The sequence below is a fragment of the Lampris incognitus genome, chromosome 6 (assembly GCF_029633865.1).
Source record: "Lampris incognitus isolate fLamInc1 chromosome 6, fLamInc1.hap2, whole genome shotgun sequence".
NCBI classification, from domain to species: domain Eukaryota; kingdom Metazoa; phylum Chordata; class Actinopteri; order Lampriformes; family Lampridae; genus Lampris; species Lampris incognitus.
Genome location: NC_079216.1, coordinates 48,598,564 through 48,622,951, shown reverse-complemented (window position 1 = coordinate 48,622,951; position 24,388 = coordinate 48,598,564). Strand labels below are relative to the sequence as shown.

At 41.9% G+C, this 24,388-nt stretch overlaps 1 protein-coding gene across 1 annotated transcript in view; it reads left to right on the top strand.

Annotated features, from left to right (window-relative positions):
- Positions 1 to 24,388, top strand: part of lrp5 (low density lipoprotein receptor-related protein 5) — a 75,636-nt gene that overhangs the window by 18,479 nt on the left and 32,769 nt on the right. The window contains exons 2-7 of the mRNA XM_056281346.1: positions 5,589 to 5,789; positions 6,331 to 6,547; positions 18,151 to 18,219; positions 18,748 to 18,876; positions 19,927 to 20,123; positions 20,811 to 20,942. Coding sequence (XP_056137321.1) covers positions 5,589 to 5,789; positions 6,331 to 6,547; positions 18,151 to 18,219; positions 18,748 to 18,876; positions 19,927 to 20,123; positions 20,811 to 20,942 — 945 coding nt within the window. The remainder of the gene's footprint in view (positions 1 to 5,588; positions 5,790 to 6,330; positions 6,548 to 18,150; positions 18,220 to 18,747; positions 18,877 to 19,926; positions 20,124 to 20,810; positions 20,943 to 24,388) is intronic.

Genomic DNA, 24,388 nt, shown 5'->3' with positions numbered 1-24,388 from the left:
GCTTAAATGTGGTCTACATGCAACAGAGGTGTAAGCATAATTGCAAGTCAAAATAGACAACAGCCGGCATCTGGGTAGCATGGTGGTCTATTCCGTTGCCTACCAGCATGGGGATCACCAGCCCGAATCCCCATGTTATCTCCAGCTTGGTCGGGTGTCCCTACAGATTGGCCATGTCTGCAGGTAGGACGCGGAATGTGGGCATGTGTCCTGGTCGCTGCACTAGCGCCTCCTCTGGTTGGTAGGGGTACCTGTTCAAGGGGGAGGGGGAATTGGGGGGAATAGCGTGATCCTCCCACGTGCTACGTCCCCCTGGCAAAACTCCTCATTGTCAGGTGAAAAGAAGCAGCTGGCGACTCTACATGTATCGGAGGAGGCATGTGGTAGTCTGCTGCCCTCCCCGGATCAGCAGAGGGGGTGGAGCAGTGGCCGGGGTGGCTCGGAAGAGTGGGGTAATTGGCTGGATACAATTGGGGAGAAAATTTCAAAAAAAAAAAAAAATAGACAACAGAATATCATTGATACAACCACAGCTGCACCACGCCACCCATCTCAGTGCAGGCGGGTTCCTTTCGAGCCACGAAACTACTAAACAGACGTGATCGGAATTCACCTAGCGGTTCAAGAAATTGCTAATCAGCCTGCATTTGCGCCTCCACTGGTTCTGCAAAAGCTTGAAAAAAGAGCCCAATATGTCACTTTTTCACAGAGGGGAAATGGTGACAGAACGAGCGCTGTCCTAAGTCTCTTCCTACTCATGTTGTGTGCTATCATCGTATGATCTATCCTGTACAATATATCTGAGCGAAGCTGTAAACTGAAGTGATGAAAGGAATGAAAACCTTTTGTTTATCAGGGCAAATAAAAAAAGTGAACCACACTACAGGGTTAGTCTGTTCCAGTTTGTGAGGGACAACAGCTTTCTCAGAGAAAGATGAAGTTCATCCTTCCAACTGGCTGTTATTGTTATGTCTTTTTTAAAATGTAGTATGTTGTGCCTGTATCACTATGAAGACCTCTTCAGATGGTCGTTGATGACAAACGGCCCTTTTCCCCTGCTATAGGGATAAACCGTGCTTACGGATTCAAAAACTGTTCCTTTCTTTAAGTGAAACAGACACTTAACTTTCAGGAAGTGTCCATTTCACCTGTGTAAATGTTCCATTTTCTTAAAAGGATTTTGTTCTTAAATGGGATTCTGTTTTCCATATTAGCGTCTTTTGTTGTTCCTTCGATTCTATCATACATAAACCAGGAGTAAGTATGTAAAATCTCAGTGTTATTAACTGGGAGAGGCTCAGCCAAAATTGGGCCTTATACTCATCAGAGACATGGAGGAGTTCTCCTTTCTCTGAGGTGGCGGGTTAGATAAACCAAAGCAACATAGGTCATTGCAACACTTAAGCTGTCTGGGAAACTATGACCACTGAATGTGTCACTTGAACCTCGTCATCACTTTATACATTAAAGATAAGCAGTTGTGTTGTTAAAACAGCTTATCTGTTTAGCAAGTCACTGTTTAAAAAGTGTAGCCTCAGACAGGCTCAGTATTCTTTCGAGATACTCTTCTTGGTTTTATATGGGTCGTTAATCTCTAATTAGCACAAACTGTAGTTCTGGTGTACCATTTCTGACCTATGTTCTTGCACTGCTGTTGCAGGTTTTTGTGTGTGTTTTTTTTTGTTTGGTTTTTTTTCCTTCGTTTTGTTTGCCTTAGCTTTCTTTTCTGTGTGTTAGGTAAGAGCAATTTTTAGTTAATAATATGTTGTGTTTCCTTCAAAAATGCACAGGTCACCAAAGTTAATTTTTACTGATTTCATTTATTTATCAAACTTTTGGTAGAGAAGGTTGTGTGATCCGCAGGCTGTGGTGCAGCAACCTGATGAGCCTTTGAACTGAGGGAAGAAGAAAAGTAATTACCCTCGTTTAGGGTCGCACATGTGGATATCCAAAAACCATAAGAAAACCTATTGCATTTAATTGTTAAAAATGGCTCATGTAAGGGAGTGGTTGTTTTATGACTGTGGCAGTGTGTCTCAGTGCTGAGGAAATTGACATTGTGGTGACAAACAAGTGTGCCAGCCCTCGCACCCTGCCAAGCCAAAACCACAAGCTTCTTCTCCATGGGCATTGGGCCATCTACGATGTCAACCACTACCGCGTCACTGGGATAACATCTGCACACTGTATATCTCACTGAGTCTCAGGCTGACGTTAAAAAAAAAAGGTTTTTGGGCTTAGAGTTATTTAACGTTTTTCCATGTTCTTCTTAATACGGTGGATATGTATTTGTTTCTCCACCTGTATCTCCTCGTGACGGTGTCTTTTATGCAACTTAAGGTTAGAAATGCCCTGAAACCTTTATCAGAATCAGAATCATGTTTATCGGCCATGTAGGTTTGCACATACATGGAATTTGACTCCAGTTTCGTGGCTCTCTCGGGGTACTTAACATAGAATAACAACACTACAAACACAACAATCTTCAGATATATACACAAGGATTGACTTACACAGGTGGAACAAGAGGTGATAACGTGCAGTGGTGCAGAGAATATATCTGAGATGCTGAAATAGATGTTAGCAGGTTACTTACATACATGCCTGAGGTAGATGGACATGACAGAGCATACTAGTATACATATAATGTACAGTCTACTACTACTACTTTTGGCTGCTCCCGTTAGGGGTCGCCACAGCGGATCATCCGTTTCCATTTCTTCCTGTCTTCTGCGTCTTCCTCTGTCACACCAGCCACCTGCATGTCCTCCCTCACCACATCCATAAACCTCCTCTTTGGCCTTCCTCTTTTCCTCTTCCCTAGCAGCTCCATATTCAGCATCCTGCTCCCAATATACCCAGCATCTCTCCTCCACACATGTCCAAGCCATCTCAATCTTGCCTCTCTTGCTTTGTCTCCAAACTGTCCAACTTGAGCGGTCCCTCTAATATAATCGTTCCTAATCCTGTCCTTCTTCGTTACTGCCAGTGAAAATCTTAGCATCTTCAACTCTGCCACCTCCAGCTCCGCCTCCTGTCTTTTCGTCAGTGCCACTGTCTCCAAACCATATAACATGGCTGGTCTCACAACCATCTTGTAAACCTTCCCTTTAACTCTTCCTGGTACCCTTCTGTCGCAAATCACTCCTGACACTCTTCTCCACCCACTCCACCCTGCCTGCACTCTCTTCTTCACCTCTCTACTGCACTCCCCGTTACTTTGGAATATATATAATAATAACAGTACAGTACAGTATATACAAAATGGTTGGATTTATTTGACAGTGCTAAGCATCAGTTTGAGTGACAGCCCATGGAAAAGGAACTGTTTTTATATCTGGTTGTTTTGGGGTACAGTGCTCTGTTGCGCCGACCAGAGGGGAGGAGTTGGATCAGGTTGTGACCAGGGTGTGATGGGTCTGCAGTGATGTTGTTTATTACATTATTTACCACTACTAGTCTCCCAATTAACAGTTGAAGTTTGTCACTGGCCTTTAATCTCTTCCTCCACTTGTTCGCCGCAAATAAGTATAATAATGTTTTTATCATGGGGACCGTACGAATTTAGGCCAGGCCACACCAAAACACACTAAACCCAACAGAAATGAAATCATTTCAGGCAGATCTCCACTACTCTCTTTTCTTTCCCAGTTATGATTGTGTACGTATTTTAAGAGTGTTTTCTTGTTTTAAAAGGGTATAAAAATGTGTACTCCACCTCTCAGTAGAGTAGAGACAGTTGCCAGCTTTCTTTTATTTTAATTTATTTTTCCCTCTTTTTTTTTTTTAAATGTGAAGCAACTCGTGAACCTGAAAGGAACTCACTCATTCAAACACAGTTAGCCAATCCATCTTTTTTTTCTTTTTTGGGGGGGTGGGGGGGGGCAAAGAAACGAAACATTGATGTCAGCAGGGCTCTAAAGTTCAAATGCTTTAATCAAAGCATGAGAGGCTTGCCAATGAAACCAAACAAATAAAATCCATCCATTATCCAAGCCGCTTATCCTATTTAGGGTCGCGGGATGCTGGAGTCTATCCCAGCAGTCATTGGGCAGCAGGCGGGGAGACACCCTGGACGGGCCGCCAGGCCATCACAGGACACACACGCACACACACACACACACACACACACACACACACACACACACACACACACACACACGCACACATTCACACCTAGGCACAATTTAGTATGGCCGATTCACCTGACCTACATGTCTTTGGACTGTGGGAGGAAAGTGGAGCACCCAGAGGAAACCCATGCAGACACGGGGAGAACATGCAAACTCCACAGAGAGGACGACCCGGGACGACCTCCAAGGTTGGACTACCTCAGGGCTCAAACCCAGGACCTTCTTGCTGTGAGGCGACCACGTCAATCACTGTGCCACCTTGCCACTCCAAATAAAATCCAAAAAAAAACATAATTGTTTCAAGATCAACGCTAAAATTAACAACTTGAACCCAAAAAAAAAATCCCAATGGATCGTACCATTTGTTTCATGTGTATGAGCTGCTTGCAGCTCGAAAACAAGAGCTTGTAAAAGCCTCACAGGTAATGGGCAGAAGTAACAAAAATTACCTGAATCAAATTCCTGCTTTATTTTTCGAGTCAACTGACCATTTCATTTCTTGTTCATTTTCATCGCATCCATGTTTTTCAGTTAGGTTTTTTTCCCCCCACCCTTTTAATGTTACCCTTAATGATAAATGACAATTTTGTATTACAGTTGATGAAAGATGGAAGGTGCTGGTAAAAAGAAGAATAGGATAGGCAAATACTTTTATTTTATTAGGGTTTAAACAAATACACAGGGATTTTTATTGCTGTTGCTTTCATTTCACACATTTAATAATTTCATCTGATTGTAACATTTAAGCTTTGCTACCCTCGTGCAACTTCTCTCCAAACATAGTGGGTTTATTGAGTCGGCCATTGGCTCCAACCTAGTCACGCTCCAAGATCTGTGTGTCTATCAGTGCCTTTTTATTAATGTTATTACTTATTTTCTGCATACGTTGCTGACCTGACCCCTTGTCAAAAGGATTTCACGGTTCAGAATGGCTCAAGGTTGTTTTGCACATGTGTGACAAATACATTGAACTAGAACAATCAGGCACAAAATCAGCCCTCCCCCTTTATCAGGAGCCCGAAACAATAACTGAATTGTACCCTTCAACATACACTCCTTCTTCCAACTCTTTTCAACTACTGTAGCCCCCACTGCCTCTCCCAAAACTGATCACACCATCTACTGTATGTGTCAAGCACCTACAACAATATTGATCCTTGTCAATAATACTTCTTTTGAGTACATTATTGAATGTGAATACCACATAGTGTGACTACTGTATAGTAGAGGGCACTTTTTCCTTAAGCTTGTAATATCGTTGCTCTCCACATTAATTTCTATTGTCATTATCCAATATTTGCACTAATTAAAATTCTAAATTGCTTGTCTTTTTATAATTTTATGTTATGTAAAGGGGTTTCTTGTGAGAAACCCATTGAGTGGAATTCCTGGCATGTGAAAAGTTCCCTGTGAAATAAAGCAGGTTCTGATTTGGATCCTCTTCTCACCTTCCAGGGTCCCCTCTCCTTCTCTTCGCGAACCGTCGTGACGTGCGCTTGGTGGATGCAGAGGGCACGCGAGGGGAGTCGGCAGTCGTTGTTAGTGACCTTGAGGATGCTGCAGCGGTGGATTTCCTGTACTCAGATGGTCTCATCTTCTGGACAGATGTCAGTGAAGAAGTTATCAAACAGACCCACTGGAACCAGTCATCTAACTGTAAGTCTGCTTACTTTTCACTGACTTTTTCTTCTCCAGCCTTCTGTCCCTTTTTAGACAGACCCACACTTGAACCATCCACCTAGTATTAAATGGTTTACTGTGCACTGTTTGTTTACTGTCTGGACATTTTCACTAATATTTTATCCAGTGAGCTTATGGTCTTAATAAGTTTGTAGAGGCAGAACTAAATCTGAAGACTTTGTAACATGAGTGCGACTGACTTAGTCCGAGCTTTAACTTGGTGCCCTCTTTAAGGGTATACAGTAAGTCATTGGTACTTAGTCATGTGCCATGGAGGGCTATGCGTATGTGGGTTTTCTATCAAACCCAGCCCTACACCAGCTAATTTAACTTTTTCCTTGCAATTCCGTCGACCACAGAGGAGGATGAATTAGCAACATCAGATGGTGCAGTGTTGGGTTGGAATGAAAACCTTCACACACAGACAGTCCTCCATGGCATGTGACTGTTTATCACTGATATAAACATTGGAGTCAGAGTGGTCTGATATTAACAGTATGTTGTATTGCTTTTCTAGCACTTAAGGAGGCCTTAGGAACAGGCCAGACTGTGGTTGTATCAGGATTGGATAGTCCTGATGGGCTGGCATGTGACTGGCTGAGCCGGAAGCTTTACTGGACAGACTCGGAGACAAATCGGATTGAAGTAGCTAATTTGGATGGAACGTCCCGGAAAGTTCTGTTCTGGATGGACCTAGACCAGCCCAGAGCTATAGCTCTTAATCCTGCACACCGGTAAAAAATAAACATTAACTTAAATATGTACTATATCTATGCATAGAGCTGAAGGTAATGTGACTTCCAAGCGACATTAATAGTGACACACACAAACACACGCACTCCATATATATAATGTGTCTCATATTGGGGATTTGGAAAATACAGAATGTGGAAAAATGAATGGAAAAGCTTAACAATATGTAAATATCAAGGAAGTAAAGAGTGAGCAGTAAGACCACCCTTCTAAACAGCTCAAGTGCTCCCTGGAATGCTGGCCACAAGTTTTGAACTTGATGTAGTGAGATACTGGACATCCTTGAGAAGGAAAGCATTCAGACATTTATGGGAGAAAGAAGGTAAAGAATTTCCAAATAAAGTGAAACGATCAGATCTCGTGACCTAAATGATCAGAAATGATCAGCTCTCAGGCCTGATGCAGTACAGTACATTTAGTACCATTGTGTCTTCTTGTGGTTATTGGTTGTTCATTGATATGAGCACCAACAGTAATCATAGAGATGATAAATATCTGATCTTCTCTGCAATATCACTCTCTATCACTCCAGATGAACTGATTCAACCTTCTTTGATTAATCACTCTCTAAATTAAAATGGTTTCGTCACTGAATTATCTAAATGATAATAGATGTTTAGTCATTTCAGGTTGTTACATGAGAAAAAATAAATCAAAGAAAGTTGAATCAGTTCATCTGGACACAACGTTTGTTGGGAGAAACATTTCATCACTCATCTAAGTGACCTCTTCAGTCTAAACTGACTGCAGGTGTCCCCACCCTTATAAGCAATACAGTTGCATAACGACCGAAACCAATGATCAGTTTCATATGCAAATATCGGCGTGACCATTAACTAGAGTTACAATGGCCATGTGTACTATTCACAGAGGATTTGGGAATGATTGCAACCACAGCATTGTAAGATGGTGACAGATGTACTCTTAGTTCAGGGATGTTGGTTCCCTTTTCACATAGATGGCCTCTTTGACTCCCTGTTCAATGCATGCATAAAGACATGAGAGAAAATACTCTTCGTCCACTGAAGAGCAGAAAACATGGACTCCTATGCAAGTAATACCTCTGAAGAAAGACATTTACCAATTTTTTTTCGAGGGAAGGGCTTCCAATGAAACAAGTACTGTTCCCTTTACACCAAAATGACACACTGATAGCCAAATCCAAGGGGGGGGGGGGTGTCATGAACAACAGGAGTTAAATTGCTTCCAAGATCCCCTTGCAGCTAAAATATGCTTCTGCAGAGGTACATGTGAATGTCTCTGTGTTGCAATGCAAAGAAAGGGTTTTTTAGTTTCTCAGTAGCATTGCCACGCCACTTGCCCTTTGGCAATCCCGGTATAAAGACCACCAACATTTTTTTCTAACTTCAGAATACACTCCCCTAAATTACCCAGTAAAACTCTCACTGTACCTCCTCCCTCAGTGATCAATAGTTCTGCCCCTATTCCATATAGCACACAGAACAGATTTTCCACAGAGTGGCAGCTGTTGAGGTACACCTTCGTGGTCCTCGTCCCCGAGTCCGTTGATGTGAAGAAAAAACAGTCACCTCATTTTAGGAGATTATATGCTTTTATTAGTCACAGATCTGGAGACACACAGCCAATCCCGAAAGTATGTCTGCCTTCCTTTGTGTGTGTCGTGCATTATATGGACCTCTTGTTTTCCCTATTACGTCACAAATGGCCTTGCTTTCTTACCGACTTGTTTTACTTCTCTACAATATCCCTTCTTTCTGCCTAACCTCCCCTCTCTGTTAGCTATCCCCCGTTTGGGTAGGGAGGGTTCATCTTGTTTTGACGTGTCGTGCCTGCCTCAAGGGTCTCTCTGTTCCAGACTTCTTACCTCCTCTCGCTGGCCTTGGTTACACAAGCATTACTATCTACATGTAGCAAATAATATAATTCACATAATGACATTTAGTTAACCCACCATCGTTTGATATATATGGTTTATGGTTCCAATAATATTTTAAGTATTACATTTCCCCCTTTTGATCTCCTACCAGAGATCACCAACTCAATCAATTAATATCTTCATCTAGGTCCCTTTCCACAGGTGTCAGTACCAGAAGGGGCATCATGGGAGGTGGAAAATCCCCCTCTCGACGTTCAATTGCTGTAACTATTAGTCGGTTAATGAGAGATCTAAAGCATGGTATGAAACAACAGCCACAGGTAACCAAAATTCCCATAAAAACGGCTAGGGATACAAATACTGACATGATCAGTCCCTTCCATTTTCCAAAGAAGTGAGTCATCCATTTTTCAAAAGGATTGCTAATACCCGAATGATCGTGCATAGTTTTTGAAAGGGTACGTAGACCCTCTAGGGCCCTGGTCACTGACCCGTCGAGGGCTGTGTTATTGGGGATAAAGGTGCAACACTGATCTCCGAACATTGAGCATACGCCCCTTTTTCCAGCCAGCACCATATCTAAAGCCATTCTATTTTGTATAGTCATCAAAGAAGTGGCCGCCAATTGTTCCGACAACCCGGCCACAGCATCTCGCGTCAAGTTGGCCAGGTGGAGTATATTGTGTGTCATTGACTCCTTTACGCGGACACATTTCTAATAGGCCAGGCCCTTCCTCATTCCCTGTACTGGCAGTGTGTCCCGCCAATCCGAACTCGATCCCTTTCTGTCGGTCAACTGTTTGTTCTATCGAGATCATAATGGTCTTACCATCTCCTCCTAATTGAACTTTCATATATTTGCCGTAATCTTTTTTGCGGTGACTCCCTATGTCCCCTGTGTACACGTCTACATAAGACCATTTATAACAGCTGGGCCACAACACCTTCCGGCATATGTAGACTGGCTGGTTTTTCAAATAATCTTCCTGACCTTCTGGACATGGGAACAGGTCGCAAAGCCTTACCTGATATGTGGCAGTGGTGCCTACTGAATGGGTCCAATTAACCCATGAGTTATACCACCCCCTTTTCCCGCCTGGGCCCTGACTGCACCTGAACTCTTCCCCCTTTTTCACTTCATCTCTTTTGGCTCTTAGAAGGGACTGATCCAGGGCCCACAACCCTAAACAAAGGCATACCATCATAGTCATTATCCCCATTATAACCCTTGTTCTCCTTGTCTTCATGACTGTCATTCGTAGTTATATCTGTTAATACATTGGTCTGTCTAGTCGTCCGCCCCTCGGTTCTCCGTCTACGTCTACTTCTGGTCGGGAATTGTGATCGTCCGGCTAGTTCATCTATGACCTAGGGGAGAGGTTACCAGCACTTTCACCCTGACTTCTGCTAACAGTGTCGGCTTCGGGGAGGGTCGGTGAACCTTCGAGTCCACCCGAAGAGGTGGACTCGAAGCCAAACCCTAATTTTGTTGTTTGCACTGTGAGGCAACTCTTCCAGCATACTGTCTGTGTGCAAAAACGCCCAATGAATGAGTGATAAGAATCTGACTGTAAACATGAAATATTACATCAACTAAAGTCCAGACTCAAGAATGAATCGTTCACTCATTCTTTTTTTATAGCCTAAAGCTACTTCTTGTCCTTGGTTATTCTGCTGCCCTACTTCCATTGCTCTGCTTTAGTATATTTATTTGTTGGCTGAAGCGATCTTGTTGGCAATGCTGAAAAACATCCAGTACAATTATATGGTGCAAAAAGACTATTCTGTCTCATTAAGCCTTAGTATTTTCCCCTTTGAGTAATGAAAATAAAACGTGTGCTCAGTTAAACACTAATAAGTAGATTATGAAACATTGTGAATATGCTTATGGCTAATGTTGGCTAATGAGAAAAGAAAATCTCAAATGACTTACACATGGCATCACAACATGCTTACCACACATGGGGCCAAGAAGACCTCGTTATGCTTGAACTGAAGGGAGAGAAATAACAAGTCTTGACAACATTATACTTGTGTCTGAATCCAGATCACTAGACTGTATCTAAACAATTACCTTATGAATTTGTATGCAAGAGGCTCCATTGACAGCTACAGACTACTGCATAATGTCAGCTGGAATATTGCTAAATTTAAGCCCCCCCCCCCATTGAGTCTTGTGTAGGGCAATGATAGACAGACAGACAGACAGACAGACAGACAGATAGATAGATAGATAGATAGATAGATAGATAGATAGATAGATAGATAGATAGATAGATAGATAGATAGATAGATAGATAGATAGATAGATAGATAGATAGATAGATTGATTGATTGATTGATTGATTGATTATTTGCCCTCAAGGAGGAATTTCTTTTCCACAGTAGGTACATACATAGTACAAACAACTAAAACATACAGAATTATACAAAATTGAGGATTTACAGGGACACTCCATTACAGGGGTCACACAACATAGACATAGATTGACACTCTACACACCACACACTGGATTTCTTGTAACTTAATAGGAGGCTACTTATATATAGCTCGTATGGCTGAAGGAACAAAGCTCTTGCTAGCACACATGACAATTCTGATACAGCCCAATAATTACAACAATTTTTACAATTATTATAATCAGGGCAATACAGTAGTAGTTGATAAAGATTTAAAGGAGAGGGGTGATACAATTTGTTACCTATTTCCTTGTACAGTTGCTTGTGCATATCATACATCAGAAAATCATACCTCAGTATGATTACCTGAGTAATTGGACAGAGGTGTGCCACTCACCTTTCAGCTCTGGTTGTGTTTGTCAGCTGTGGGTGTGTCTGCATATAGGACACATTCACAGACATAAGGAGCACTGAAGAAGGATGTAAATCTGATTGCTCAAACCACCTGTGTTCATCTTGATTGACATCGAATCTGACTAACCATTAAGAGGCAAGGTCAGCATTAGTCCTGTATTAGTCAGATTCAGCATCAATTAAGATATTATTGGCGAATTATCTCACTCACAAGCTCTGACGTATGAACGCGTAACCTTACTTTCACTGTCAGTGTCAAAGTGGAGAAGAGGAGACGAAAGCCGTGACTAACATTAAGATCGACTTCGCTTTAATTTCCCTTGAGTGTTCAGAGACGACAAACAACAAAAATGGCAGGAGCCAAACGATCGAAAACTTACCATTTCCACAATGAATGGGAGGAAGATTATTTTTTCGTTTATTCCAACGCAAAATCAATCTGTCTGACCCGCAATGCTATTGTGGCTATACCAAAGAAGGGTAATTTGAAGCAGCATTTTAAAATGGTGCACAAAAGCTATGATACAGATTTCCCAGTGAAAGCACCTCTATGAACCAGAAAATTGCAGGAAATGAAATCTCAATTAGCAGCGCAACAGTCAATTTTTATGAGACCCAACACCAAGGGTAAAGCTGCAACGATAGCATCGTATCACGTCAGTCATGTTCTTGCTAAGCATAAGAAATCTTTCAAAGACGGCAAAATTATGAAAGAGGGGTTTTGTTGTGGCTGCAGATGCACTCTTTGGTGATTTCAAGAATAAAACAGACATTGTGAATGCCATTTAAGATGTTCAACTATCCTGAAATACTGTTACACAGCGCTGTGAGGAAATGGCTGAGAATCTTCACGAGCAACTGAAGGACATTGACGCATGCGAGTGTTTTTCCCTCCAGTTCGACGAGCCAACCAATATGGTAGATGTAGCACACATGCATTTTCATTAGAATGGCCTTTGAAGACATTAGCGCAAAAGATGAGCTGCTCACCATTTTGCCATTTAAAGGACAGACTAGAGGCAATGATATTTTTCAAGCATTCATGGAATTCGTTAACCAGAATAAACTGCTCCTTTTTAAACTCATCTCCATTACAACTGATGGCACATCTGCTATGGTAGGCCGTACTAATGGATTCGTTGGATTGTGTGATTCTTTCCCAGACTTCCTTAATTATCATTGCATAATTCACCAACAAGCGCTGTGTGGGAAGATCTTAGACATGAAAGAAGTGATAGATATTGCTATGAAGATTGTTAGAGCAAGGAGCCTACAGAGGCTGTTTCACGCACAGATGGAGGAGACAGGAGCAGAACACACAGACCTTTTGCTGCACATGGATGTAAAGTGGCTGAGCAGAGGTACATTTTTGGAGAGATTCGGTGAGTTGTTGCCTGAAATCAAAGATTTTCTCGAGCTCGCTGAACATGCTGAATATACACAGCTAGAGGATAACAAGTGGCTTTTGGATTTGGCATTCCTAACTGATCTCAGTAGCATGCTGAATGAGCTGAATGTAGAACTACAGTGAAAGGATAAATTTGTAATAAACACGATCAGCTCAGTCAACGCGTTTAAAAGCAAGCTCCAACTGCTGTCAAGTAGGCTGCAATGCAGTGACCTGGGAAACTTTGCTCACATGCAGGCAGAACTTAAACGTTAGGGTAACGACACAGCACAGCTTGATAATGCACATTATGAGGAGCAAGTTCAGAGCATATTGTCAGAGTTTGATAGGCGCTTTACTGACTTTGCATCCATTGAACCTTTTGCCAGCCAGCTGTGTTTTTCATTTGGAAGTATTGATGTGGATGACACTGCCTTCAAAGTGGCATCGCTGTTTCACCTTGGAAGCCCTACAGTGGAGAATGAGATCCTCACACTTCAAACTGACATTGAGATTAAATCCAGGGTAACACAAGGGATGAAGAGAACGTTCTGGGAACTACTGCTGTAGGAAAAGTACCCCAACTTCAGGAGATGCGCCATGAACTTCACTTTTTGGATCAACCTACCTGTGTGACTCTGCTTTTTCTCACGTGACAATCATCAAGTCGAAGTACAGATCCATAATGAGAGATGACCACCTTCTGGCCTGCCTAAGGCTTGCAACCGGCTGCTACAACCATGACTATGAGAAACTAGCTTCCTCCTCCCAGTGCCAGCGGTCCCACTAAGTTAGAGAATGACATTTGTTTCTACTTTTCTAACACAGAGAACTATACTGTATAGTGCCTGTATTATTTTCTGTTTTTCGTGTGTATTGAATGGGTATTATAGTAATATGGTTCCATATTTGGGCTGGTAGATCTTGGCTGGCTGACAATTGTAAAAGAAGATCTTGGTTCAAAAAAAAGGTTGGGCACCCCTGTCATAAACCATGTATTTGAGGGCATCATGCAGAGGCTCACAGTCTCTAGATAGGTGGTATACACAAAAGCAAAACATGCACACAACATTAGTTTGTAGCCTATTTGATTGCTTGATAAAAGGACTAGACAATGGATTTTTCCTTATTCCGCCCCATTAGCTTTGCCACATAATAGTACCCTACATTAGTTTGGAGCCAACTATACAATAGAATTATTCAGGGATGACAGTTTGTTTTGTAGGTCAATGTGGGGTTCCTTCAGCCTCATCTCCGTGGGAAAAATGAATGAGCTTTTTGACAAATGCCCAAAATAAAGGCTGCATGATGTTCTTATAAAATGTATGGTCAAGGTTGTTGGATTCCCTTTAATTTCGGGGAAGAATCCCCAAATTGCCTGGATAAAACATCACTGACAGTCAGTGTGTTTCTGTTTGAGCTTATGTTAAATAAGGGATCATTTTTTGCCTCTTTATTCGTCTTTGTTCCTCCTTCAGTAAAGGGTATAGTAAAATGCAAACTTTCAACAGTCCAATGCTCTGAGAGGTCACTTGACTAAACAATACACGGGTTGATTGCAATGCAATGGTAAGATTTCAATCCCATTTAGCCTATATTGAACCCTTTGAATGAAACAATATGTTTGTGGAGTGAGTCTCTTTCCAGTTGTCTCCCTCTTTGGGTTTTTTTATTGTGGCTCTACTCGGCTTTGTTTTGGAACATTGGACTGTAAATTCCAAACCTCTTTTAAAAGCGTTTATTTGTCCAGTCCAACAGAGGAGAAATATGAGTTGTGAGAGTGTCTGAAGTGGATTCCATCAGCAGATTGAGAAAGTCCTAGTTTGCCTCCCAAGCAGCTGTGGACAAAGCAAGGGTTAAAACAAAACCTCAGCTCTAATAGGAGAAAAGAATGTGCTGATCAACTGTCTTAAGGGAGGGTTAGCACTGCTGATGCCTTCTCACTACCAGGCCACCGCTAACTGGCTAGGTACTTTCTACATGTTACAGTATAGCTCTACAGCTGGCTGGTATGAACATTAGCTAGCTTGTCAAGTCAGGTTTATTAGTATAGCCCTAAATCACAGTTGCAGTGCCTGAGGGCTTTACATTCACACAATGTAAAACTGGTAGATACAGTAGACAACAATGGATGTCACCCTCTATCCTTAGACCTTTGATTCGAATGGGGAAAAATGTCCACAGAGAAGCAAACCTCAGAGAGAGCGCCAGTGGAGGGATCTCTTCTCCAGCTTGGATTAGACGTGGAAAGTTGCTGGGTGGGGCAAAAAAGACAACGCGGTACCAGATTTGAAAACGAAACACTTAAGAAAAGCACAAAATTATTATATTTAGTAGTAGCAAAAGGAGGCATGGGGAAACGTGGATGCTGAGATAACCCTACAAGCAGAAGCATGTCATGTATCCTCCCCAGACATTGCCACAGAGCAGGAGTGTCTCATGCAGAATCACTAGACGAGTGCCACAGAGCCCTGGAAAAAAGAATGCAGCTCTCACACACTCACAACTCGGATGGATTTTTCCGCACCGGAGTCAAGGGTCTAAGGATAGGGGGTGTCCTTTGAGAGTAATTTGTTAATTTTGGCTATACAGATAAACTTGACTTGAATTGGTAGGAAGACACAGTTATGCAACTGTATTATCGATTGCAAGCCAGTGTATAGCCAAAGTAATCAATGCAACTAAGACCTACGTCCTTGACATAGTTCCACTTAAGCGTAGAAGGACATCTTGAATAGATAATAAAACTTAAATAGATAATACCCAGCCAATGGGATCACAACCAGGATTATTATAGAGGATAGGGGTTTTACTGGGTAAAGTAACTAAAGGCTACCTGACAGCAGTATTGAAAAATGGCCAGGAGCAAAAGGCAGTTTTTGTGTGAAAAGCGGGACGGGACAGAATCAGAATTAGAATCATGTTTATTGGTCATGTATGTTTGCACATACATGGAGTTTGACTTCAGTTTCATGGCTCTCTCAGTGTACTTAACATAGAGTAACACTACAACACAACAATCTTCAGATATGTACACAAAGATTAACTATATACAGGTGAGAGACACGGTGGTAGAGATAGTTTTATGCATATGTTCGCATATGTTCTAGTACTCGATGTAGCAAGTGACACAAAAAAAATCCATTTTCTTGTAAAAATCAATTGTTTAGTGCAAATTTTAAAATCCTTTTTGTTTAGATCGTTAGATAGAGCTATGTATAGTAGAGCTATAGTCGGGTCTGTGTAATTGGCAAAATGGATGTCAAATTTTTCATTTCAGTGTAAGTTGAAGCAACAATTTAAGAATTATTTAAGAATTTATTTTGATAAAGCAACACAAAAATACAGACTTGTGTTTTTAATCACTTCAGTCTTTGTGAAGTTTGTTTTATTTTGTTCCTTCTTCATTGCCCCAACTCCCTCTTGTTTGGGCTTCAGGTCTGTAATTGCTTTTTTCTGTTCTGTTGGCCAAGGGAATGGCAGATTTGTCTGCCAATCTGAAAGTGTGTCAGCACACACACACACACACACACACACACACACACACACACACACACACACACACACACACACACACACACACACACACACACACACACACACACACACACACGTGCATGCACCACAGCATTTAATTAGCCAATACTGGTTGTGTGACAGGGCGGTTCATTGTACCTCACATCAACACACTGCTCTCTTGAGGAGGGCACGAGAGCAGTGGGGCTTTCTTAGTGAGTTAAGGCTTATGTCCTGCTTTCAGGACTGTATGTTCAAATTAAGCATCCTCTTCAATCAGCCTCCATGTTGTTAACTCAAAAATGGAGACCGAGTGATGGATTGAAAGAAAGACAGAATGGAAAAGGGAAAGAATGATTGGAAATAGGTTAGTGGGAAGGATTCAAGAGGGAAGAGAGGAAAAAAGAGATGAACAGAGAAAGACTGGGAGGGATGTAAGGCATGAAGGAAGCAAGTAAGGCAGAGGAGAACAATGTCAGTGCTTGCTTACTGTTTTAAACCTTTATTTGATATTTTGGAGCTAAACATTCAGGCTTTATGGTTCATTTTGTGTTTCATTACGCTGTCTCTTTGGGCGGGATTTGGGCTGTGTAAACTCACGTGATTCTTGGGTATATTGAGATATGCCGGATTGATGTGCTGCTATTCAGACTTGGCCTGTTTCAGTCCATAACTGAGGATTTTGGGCGTATCTTTTGTTGTGTATAGGTTTATTGAAAAACTTGGTTTGTTTGCCCTTCCTATTGTTATGATTGAAAACAAAGCACTGGACTTTTATGTCAGTGTGCCTTTCTGCTGAAGGATTGCCTTAAGGTATTGTGTGCCCTCAATTCTGTTTTGTTTAGGACAGTTGCAGACAAAAATTCAACTGGAAACCTGACCATGGGACTGAATTTGGATAGAAAAAAATCCAATAAGATGTACTTAACAAAATCTGAGGCAGTTTTTGGTATTCAAAATTGTTAGTTCTCAAAGACAAAGTACAGTCTAATTGTAATACTCAGTGCATTTAACGGCACATGAAATAACAAACATCCATTAGGTGTTGTCTTTTCATTCTCTTAGAATTTGGCCTTGTGTGTATTGTGTCGTGATGCTTCATATGTTTACGTGGTGGCATTCAGACTTGGTATTTTGTATCCAGATATATCGAGCTTGTGTCCAGATGTAAGTGAACTGGATTGCTGTTCACACTGGCATTACATTATGTCTGAAATGGTTCAAATGCATCCTGAGTGATCAGACTTCAAGACCTTTTGAGGACGCGTTGCGCGCGTTCAAAGTCAGACGTGTATTTAGAGCTGCCTACTTGTGATCGCATCACTCAGGATGTAATTTAAAACCAGATCTGAGAAGCCCCAGAAGGAACTCCTGCAACACATAAAACCATCTTGACCAGATTCTGGTCAACATATGGGCATGATAAATTGAAGTAGACAGGAGACAGGCCTGAGATATTCTCCAAACATCCCCCCTCCATATTCCCACGTGTAACTAAAGAGTTCATAAATGTTGGGGCATGCATGTGGCTTTTAGATCGTAGTTTGGATGAGGCATAGTGTCTTCCTCTGTCTCCTCCTCTCTCTTACTAACAATATGCCCTGCCAGATTTGCAAATTTAAATTTTCAGCTAGCAGACAATACCGTGAGAGAAGAAGTTTGCATTACAACAATTCTGACAGCATTACCTAAAAATCACGGCAAGGACAAACTGTCAGGGTGGGTGGGGATGGACTTGCAACTTACTTTAAGTTATATATCACTTCTGTATGTCACACACATAGTCACAAACATGCACATTGCAACTATTTATTATAACGTCACTTTGGACAAAAGTGTTTTCTAAATGAAACGACTGCTGGGATAGGCTCCAGCATCCCCGCGACCCTGAGAGCAGGATAAGCGGTTTGGATAATGGATGGATGGATGGATGTAACTTGTATAACTTTTAAAATTCTTATTATGTAATGTAATGTGTATTATGTTTCCCTTGGTCTCCCTGTTTCCAGCTACATGTATTGGACAGACTGGGGGGAAGAGCCAAGGATAGAGCGAGCGGGCATGGATGGTACCAACAGGTGGGTACTATTATCCACTCAGCTGTCAGCTCAGCCAACGTATTCTCATTGTATTCACTGTTCTGTGCATGACTGTTAGTGTCTGTACAAAGCTGGAGACCCCCAAAAAAATCCAACTGTCAGCAATTGAGGGAAATGAGTTTACCTCCGCAAGACTGTTAGTGTCTGTACAAAGTTGGAGACCCCCCAAAAAATCCAGCTCTCAGCAACTGAGGGAAATGAGTTTACCTCCATACTGCAGTATCATCAATGTTTTGGTTTTAGCCCAAGACCATTGAGAAATGTGTTCTAGGTGTAGTAGTAGACTAGGAAAGTAAAAGAGGCAACAGTGGCAAAAGATATGAGTGGAGATGTAAGGTTTGAAGAAAATAGATAAACTATCCATACTGTATTGACACATACATTTTCCACATGTTTTACATATGTAGAGCTCCTGGTTTCTTTTGATCTTCTATCTGAAAAATAATTTGGTCCTCTGAGTAACAATCATTTTTGCCCACTCTTTGTGTCTTTCTCTGTCTTTAAAAGGAAAGTGATAGTGGAAATGGGTATATACTGGCCTAACGGTCTGACCATAGACCTGGTGGAACACAAGTTGTACTGGGCAGATGCCAAGCTCAGTTTTATTCACAGATCTAACCTGGATGGATCTGCACGGTATGAGCCCAGTTGTTTGTAAATGTTTTGGGTGTCAGGGGTAGAAAGACGGGGGTGTCCAGGTGGCGTGGCAGTCTATTCCATTGTCTACCAACACAGGGATCACCAGTTCGAATCCCCGTGTTACCTCCGGCTTGGTTGGGCGTCCCTACAGACACAATTGGCCATGTCTGCGGGTGGGAAGCCGGATGTGAGTATGTGTCCTGGTCGCTGCACTAGCGCCACCTCTGGTCAGTCAGTCGGGGCGCCTGTTCAGGGGGGAGGGGGAACTGGGGGGAATAGCATGATCCTGGCGAAACTCCTCACTATCAGGTGAAAAGAAGTGGCTGGTGACTTCACATGTATCGGAGGAGGTATGTGGTAGTCTGCAGCCCTCCCTGGATCGGCAGAGGAGGTGGAGCAGCGACCGGGACGGCTCGGAAGAGTGGGGCAATTGGCTGGATACAGTTGGGGAGAAAAGGGGGGGGGATAATCTAATTTTATAAATAATTCTAATTAGAAAATAACATCACCATTCAAATGACATTGACATTGCTGAATATGGCGGTACGGGACAGGTCTGCCACACTTAAAATACAAGCATGCTAGCTGCACTAGATTATCCCAAAATTCAATGCAGCATTTAGACTGTTAACTACTGAGGTAACAAAGCCCTTTCAGCTTGTTCAAATTTCATCAAAAGCACCTACATATGTTCACCTGCCAGGAGTATTTTCTTTTCCCTTTTTACACAAATCTGTAACAAACACATCCACAGTCTATAAGGGTGATTTTTTTTTGTCCCTTACAGGAGAAAGTACGAGATTAAATTTCCCCTTTAACGTGTTTATGCTGTAGCTGTGCAAAAACCACACTGAAGACTAGTTTTTAATAAATATAATGAGAAGAGTGGCACTTAGATTTGGAAAATGATTCGTAACAACAAAGTTCAAACTAATTGTGATGCTTTTTAAAACATTGTATGGAACTAAGATGCTTGCTCGAGAAAGTAACATACAAAACTCTTCAACTATTTCCTGTTGATTCCTAATGTTGACTTTACCCCTCCAGGGAAACAGTGGTTGAAGGCACTCTAACGCACCCTTTTGCCCTAACACTGTCTGGGGAGACCTTGTACTGGACAGACTGGCAGACGCGTTCCATCCATGCCTGTAACAAACACAACGGAGATAAAGCTCGAGAGATCCTGAGTGGGATATACTCCCCTATGGACATCCAAGTGCTGGGACCACAGAGACAGCCGTATAGTAAGTGGCAGTGCATGGCAGTGCACTGTTGTGTGAGTATAGGAGAGGCTGAAAGTCTTTTTGGAGAGGGAAGCATATAATGCTGTGTTTTACATGTCTGCTCTTCACAAAATGAGCATCTTTCAACAGATTGTGTTAAAGAAGTTTTAAGTAAATTCTTAAGAAGTTTTGATGTCCCGTGAATTACAGTGGTTATAGAAAAATATTCTAAAAATTTGCAGCAGTTTTTTTGTTTTTACATTTTATTTTATTTTAATTGTTAAGAGTGAAGAACAAAGATGAAACATAGAAAGGAGGAGGAAATATTAAAACATATTGCATTGGTTGTATGTAGTTCAATACTCTGACAGGTACAGAACAGAGATTCCCACAGTTCTGCGGGTTGACCACTCTGCCAGGTATTCTGCCTGTCTAATCAGAAGATCTGAGGAACGTTATTAACAGCCTGCCAAGTAGAAACCCAGCAATACTGTGGGCCTCCTTTGCAACAGCAGTAAATACCAGAATAGTCTCTGACTAATGCTGATAATTCAAGAAACTAAGGTCATTCACCTGGGGTACAACAACACTTGCTGTGGGACTGGTCACAGAACAAAATCAGCATTGCTTGTTTGTTTGGGAAATTAATCACATCTTCTCTCTTGGATTTCATCCTTCTTCTCTCTTGCTCTCTGGCCATCTCCACAGTTAAGACCTCCTGTAGTGAAAATAATGGAGGTTGCAGCCATCTCTGCTTGCTTTCTCCCATCCAACCCTTCTACAGTTGTGCCTGCCCCACCGGAGTCCAACTCAAACAAGATGGAAAGACTTGTAAACCTGGTATGTTGCCACATTACTATTATCTAAACACAAACAAAAACAGACCATTAAACTTGTCGCACAACTCAGAGAGAGTATTCTGTCTGTCTGTCGGCTAGAATCAAACCGCCAACGATTGCGACTATGTGGCCATATGGTATGCGCTCTAATCATTTGGCTACTGAGGTGCCCCGGAATTTGCATGTTTAAAATACCAGAGTATCACTGGCTGTTAAAACTTTGATAGCTCACTGATTATTTTCTCTTTTGTTCAGAAATGGTACCGAGTTTAAAAACTTACCAGAACAATGACTGTTTAGATACAAGAGCTGATGTGTAGAACGTAAAAAAAAGAAAGAAATTCATTTGCGTAATTGCCAATATCTATGCATATGTCTTAACCTGCTTACTCCTGAGAAGCATTACTAATAGAGAATCAGAAAACTCATTTAAATGTACTATACACAGAAAAAAATGGCTACCTAACACAATTTAACAATCTTAATTTGGTGGCTGACATATGCTCACAAAATTGGATGCCTAGACACAAGGATCTGCACTCTATTCATAGCAGGATGCAATCTTTGTTTTATCTTCATTTCAGTGATACCGATATAGTTGAATCACACACATTGGCACAAGGGAATGCGCAGATGGTCATTCTCACTGTTAGATATCTTTCAGGATTAGAAAAAAAGTTGGAATAAGGAAGTAATTTTTCAGATGACCAGTTGTTAAATAACTAATAATATAAAAAAATTCATAACCATTTTTATGGTGCAATAGAAGTCGACACAAGCGGCAGTGGAATTGTGCACAATGTTTATTTTGCAATCGACTATTACCATCAGCTAATTTACATTTTAAAATTTATGTCAAGTAATTCAGTCTCGTTCCAGCTCTGATTTTTTTTTTAATCCCATATTTGACTTTTCTTATCTTCTGTCTGTGTGCTGTGTGTCTGGGAGTTGACTTGACTTATTTGATTTGTGAAGACTTGACTGGCTTGAAACTGGCCATTGACTAGAAATGACTTGTCTGATTCTGTGGGGTTTTGCCAAGGACTTGTCAAAGACCAGGAAGCTGAGGACTTGAGACTTGTGACTTTCTCACTATATGTGAGTTATTTTTCCATCTTATTCCCACGATCACAGTGCAGTAAAGCCTCATTATATCACGAGAAAGACCACGTTGTGATAGTGGATTTTTTTTTTTATCTGTGTGGGTGTCTGTTAAACAATGCTATGTGAAGGCATTACGTTTGCACGGAGTCCAGTCACTTATACGATGTTGACAATCAACACAATAGCTTATTGTATATAGAGAGAGAAAGCCTATTGGGAGAGGGGGAGAGAAAGGGAGGGAGGGAGAATATGCGCAAGCATCCACGCCTCTAATTTGTTATGCTTGGCTGGTTAAATTGAAGCCATTTGTTATTGTGGCAGCTGGGAGCTGTGTGTGTGTGTGTGTGTGTGTGTGTGTGTGTATATGTGGTGTTCCAAAGCTTCGTGTTTATGTGCTGGAGGTCCTGTATCTCAAGTGAAATCAATCAATTTGGATCGGGATTTGAATCACATATGCCTTTCCTCTCTCCTTCCCTCCATCTTTCTTGTCCTTTCTTTCCTTTCTTTTTTATTGGCCTCTCTCTCCAGTCATTTAGTTAAAAATGTCACTGTTCTCAACGTTCAGCCTGATTGGTCTGGTGTTTGACTCTGATTAGTTGATCGGGTACAGCTGGGCATGAGTAACAGATGGGAAAGAGGCCAGCGAGTTTTGAGGTAAATGAGAGAAAGAGAGATGGAAAGGTAAAAAGAATCAGTGAACAAGAGAGACTGTTAATTGTTTCCCAGGAGGTGAGTATGGCGACCCACTTAAATCAGACTTAAGCGCTTGAGGATCGCTTGAAATGCCACAGCTATTTCTCCTCTAATTGGTCAGAGCTGAGAGGGTGTGTGATGATGGGATTTTCTCTAGGGCCGGAAAATATTTTACTCCAACCTCACCCAAAACCAAAGTAAAACATTTTTTTTTGGTGTCTAACAGAACCTAAAATATACAATCTCTTGCCCAAGTTCAAACATGAATATAAGTCCGATCTACTACTACTACTACTACTTTCGGCTGCTCCCGTTAGGGGTCGCCACAGCGGATCATCTGTTCCCATTTCTTCCTGTCTTCTGCGTCTTCCTCTGTCACACCAGCCACCTGCATGTCTTCCCTCACCACATCCATAAACCTCCTCTTTGGTCTTCCTCTTCTCCTCTTCCCTGGCAGCTCCATATTCAGCATCCTTCTCCCAATATACTCAGCATCTCTCCTCCACACATGTCCAAGCCATCTCAATCTTGCCTCTCTTGCTTTGTCTCTAAACCGTCCAACCTGAGCTGTCCCTCTAATATACTCGTTCCTAATCCTGTCCTTCTTCGTTACTCCCAGTGAAAATCTTAGCATCTTCAACTCTGCCACCTCCAGCTCCGCCTCCTGTCTTTTCGTCAGTGCCACTGTCTCCAAACCATATAACATAGCTGGTCTCACAACCATCTTGTAAACTTTCCCTTTAACTCTTGTTGATACCCTTCTGTCGCAAATCACTCATGACCCACTTCTCCACCCACTCCAACCTGCCTGCACTCTCTTTTTCACCTCTCTACTGCATCCTGACCATTCCACTGTCCTCTCTCTCATTCACGCATAGGTATTCTGTCTTGCTCCTACTGACTTTCATTCCTCTTCTCTCCAGTGCATACCTCCACCTCTCCAGGCTCTCCTCAACCTGCACCCTACTCTCGCTACAGATCACAATGTCATCCACGAACATCATTGTCCATGGAGACTCCTGCCTGATCTTGTCCGTCAACCTGTCCATCACCATTGCAAACAAGAAAGGGCTAAGAGCCGATCCTTGATGTAATCCCACCTCCACCTTGAACCCATCTGTCATTCCAACCGCACACCTCACCATTGTCACACTTCCCTCATACGTATCCTGCACCACTCCTACATACTTCTCTGCAACTCCTGACTTCCTCATACAATACCACACCTCCTCTCTCGGCACTCTGTCATAAGCTTTCTCTAAATCTACAAAGACACAATGCAACTCTTTCTGGCCTTCTCTATACTTCTCAATCAACATTCTCAAAGCAAACATCGCATCTGTGGTACTCTTTCGTGGCATGAAACCATACTGCTGCTCGCTGATCGTCACCTTTCCTCTTAACCTAGCTTCTATTACTCTTTCCCAAATCTTCATGCTGTGGCTGATCAACTTTATGCCTCTGTAGTTGTTACAGTTCTGCACATCGCCCTTGTTCTTGAAAATCGGTACCAGTATGCTTCTTCTCCACTCCTCAGGCATCCTCTCACTTTCCAGGATTGTGTTAAACAATCTACTTAAAAACTCCACTGCCATCTCTCCTAAACATCTCCATGCCTCCACAGGTATGTCATCAGGACCAACTGCCTTT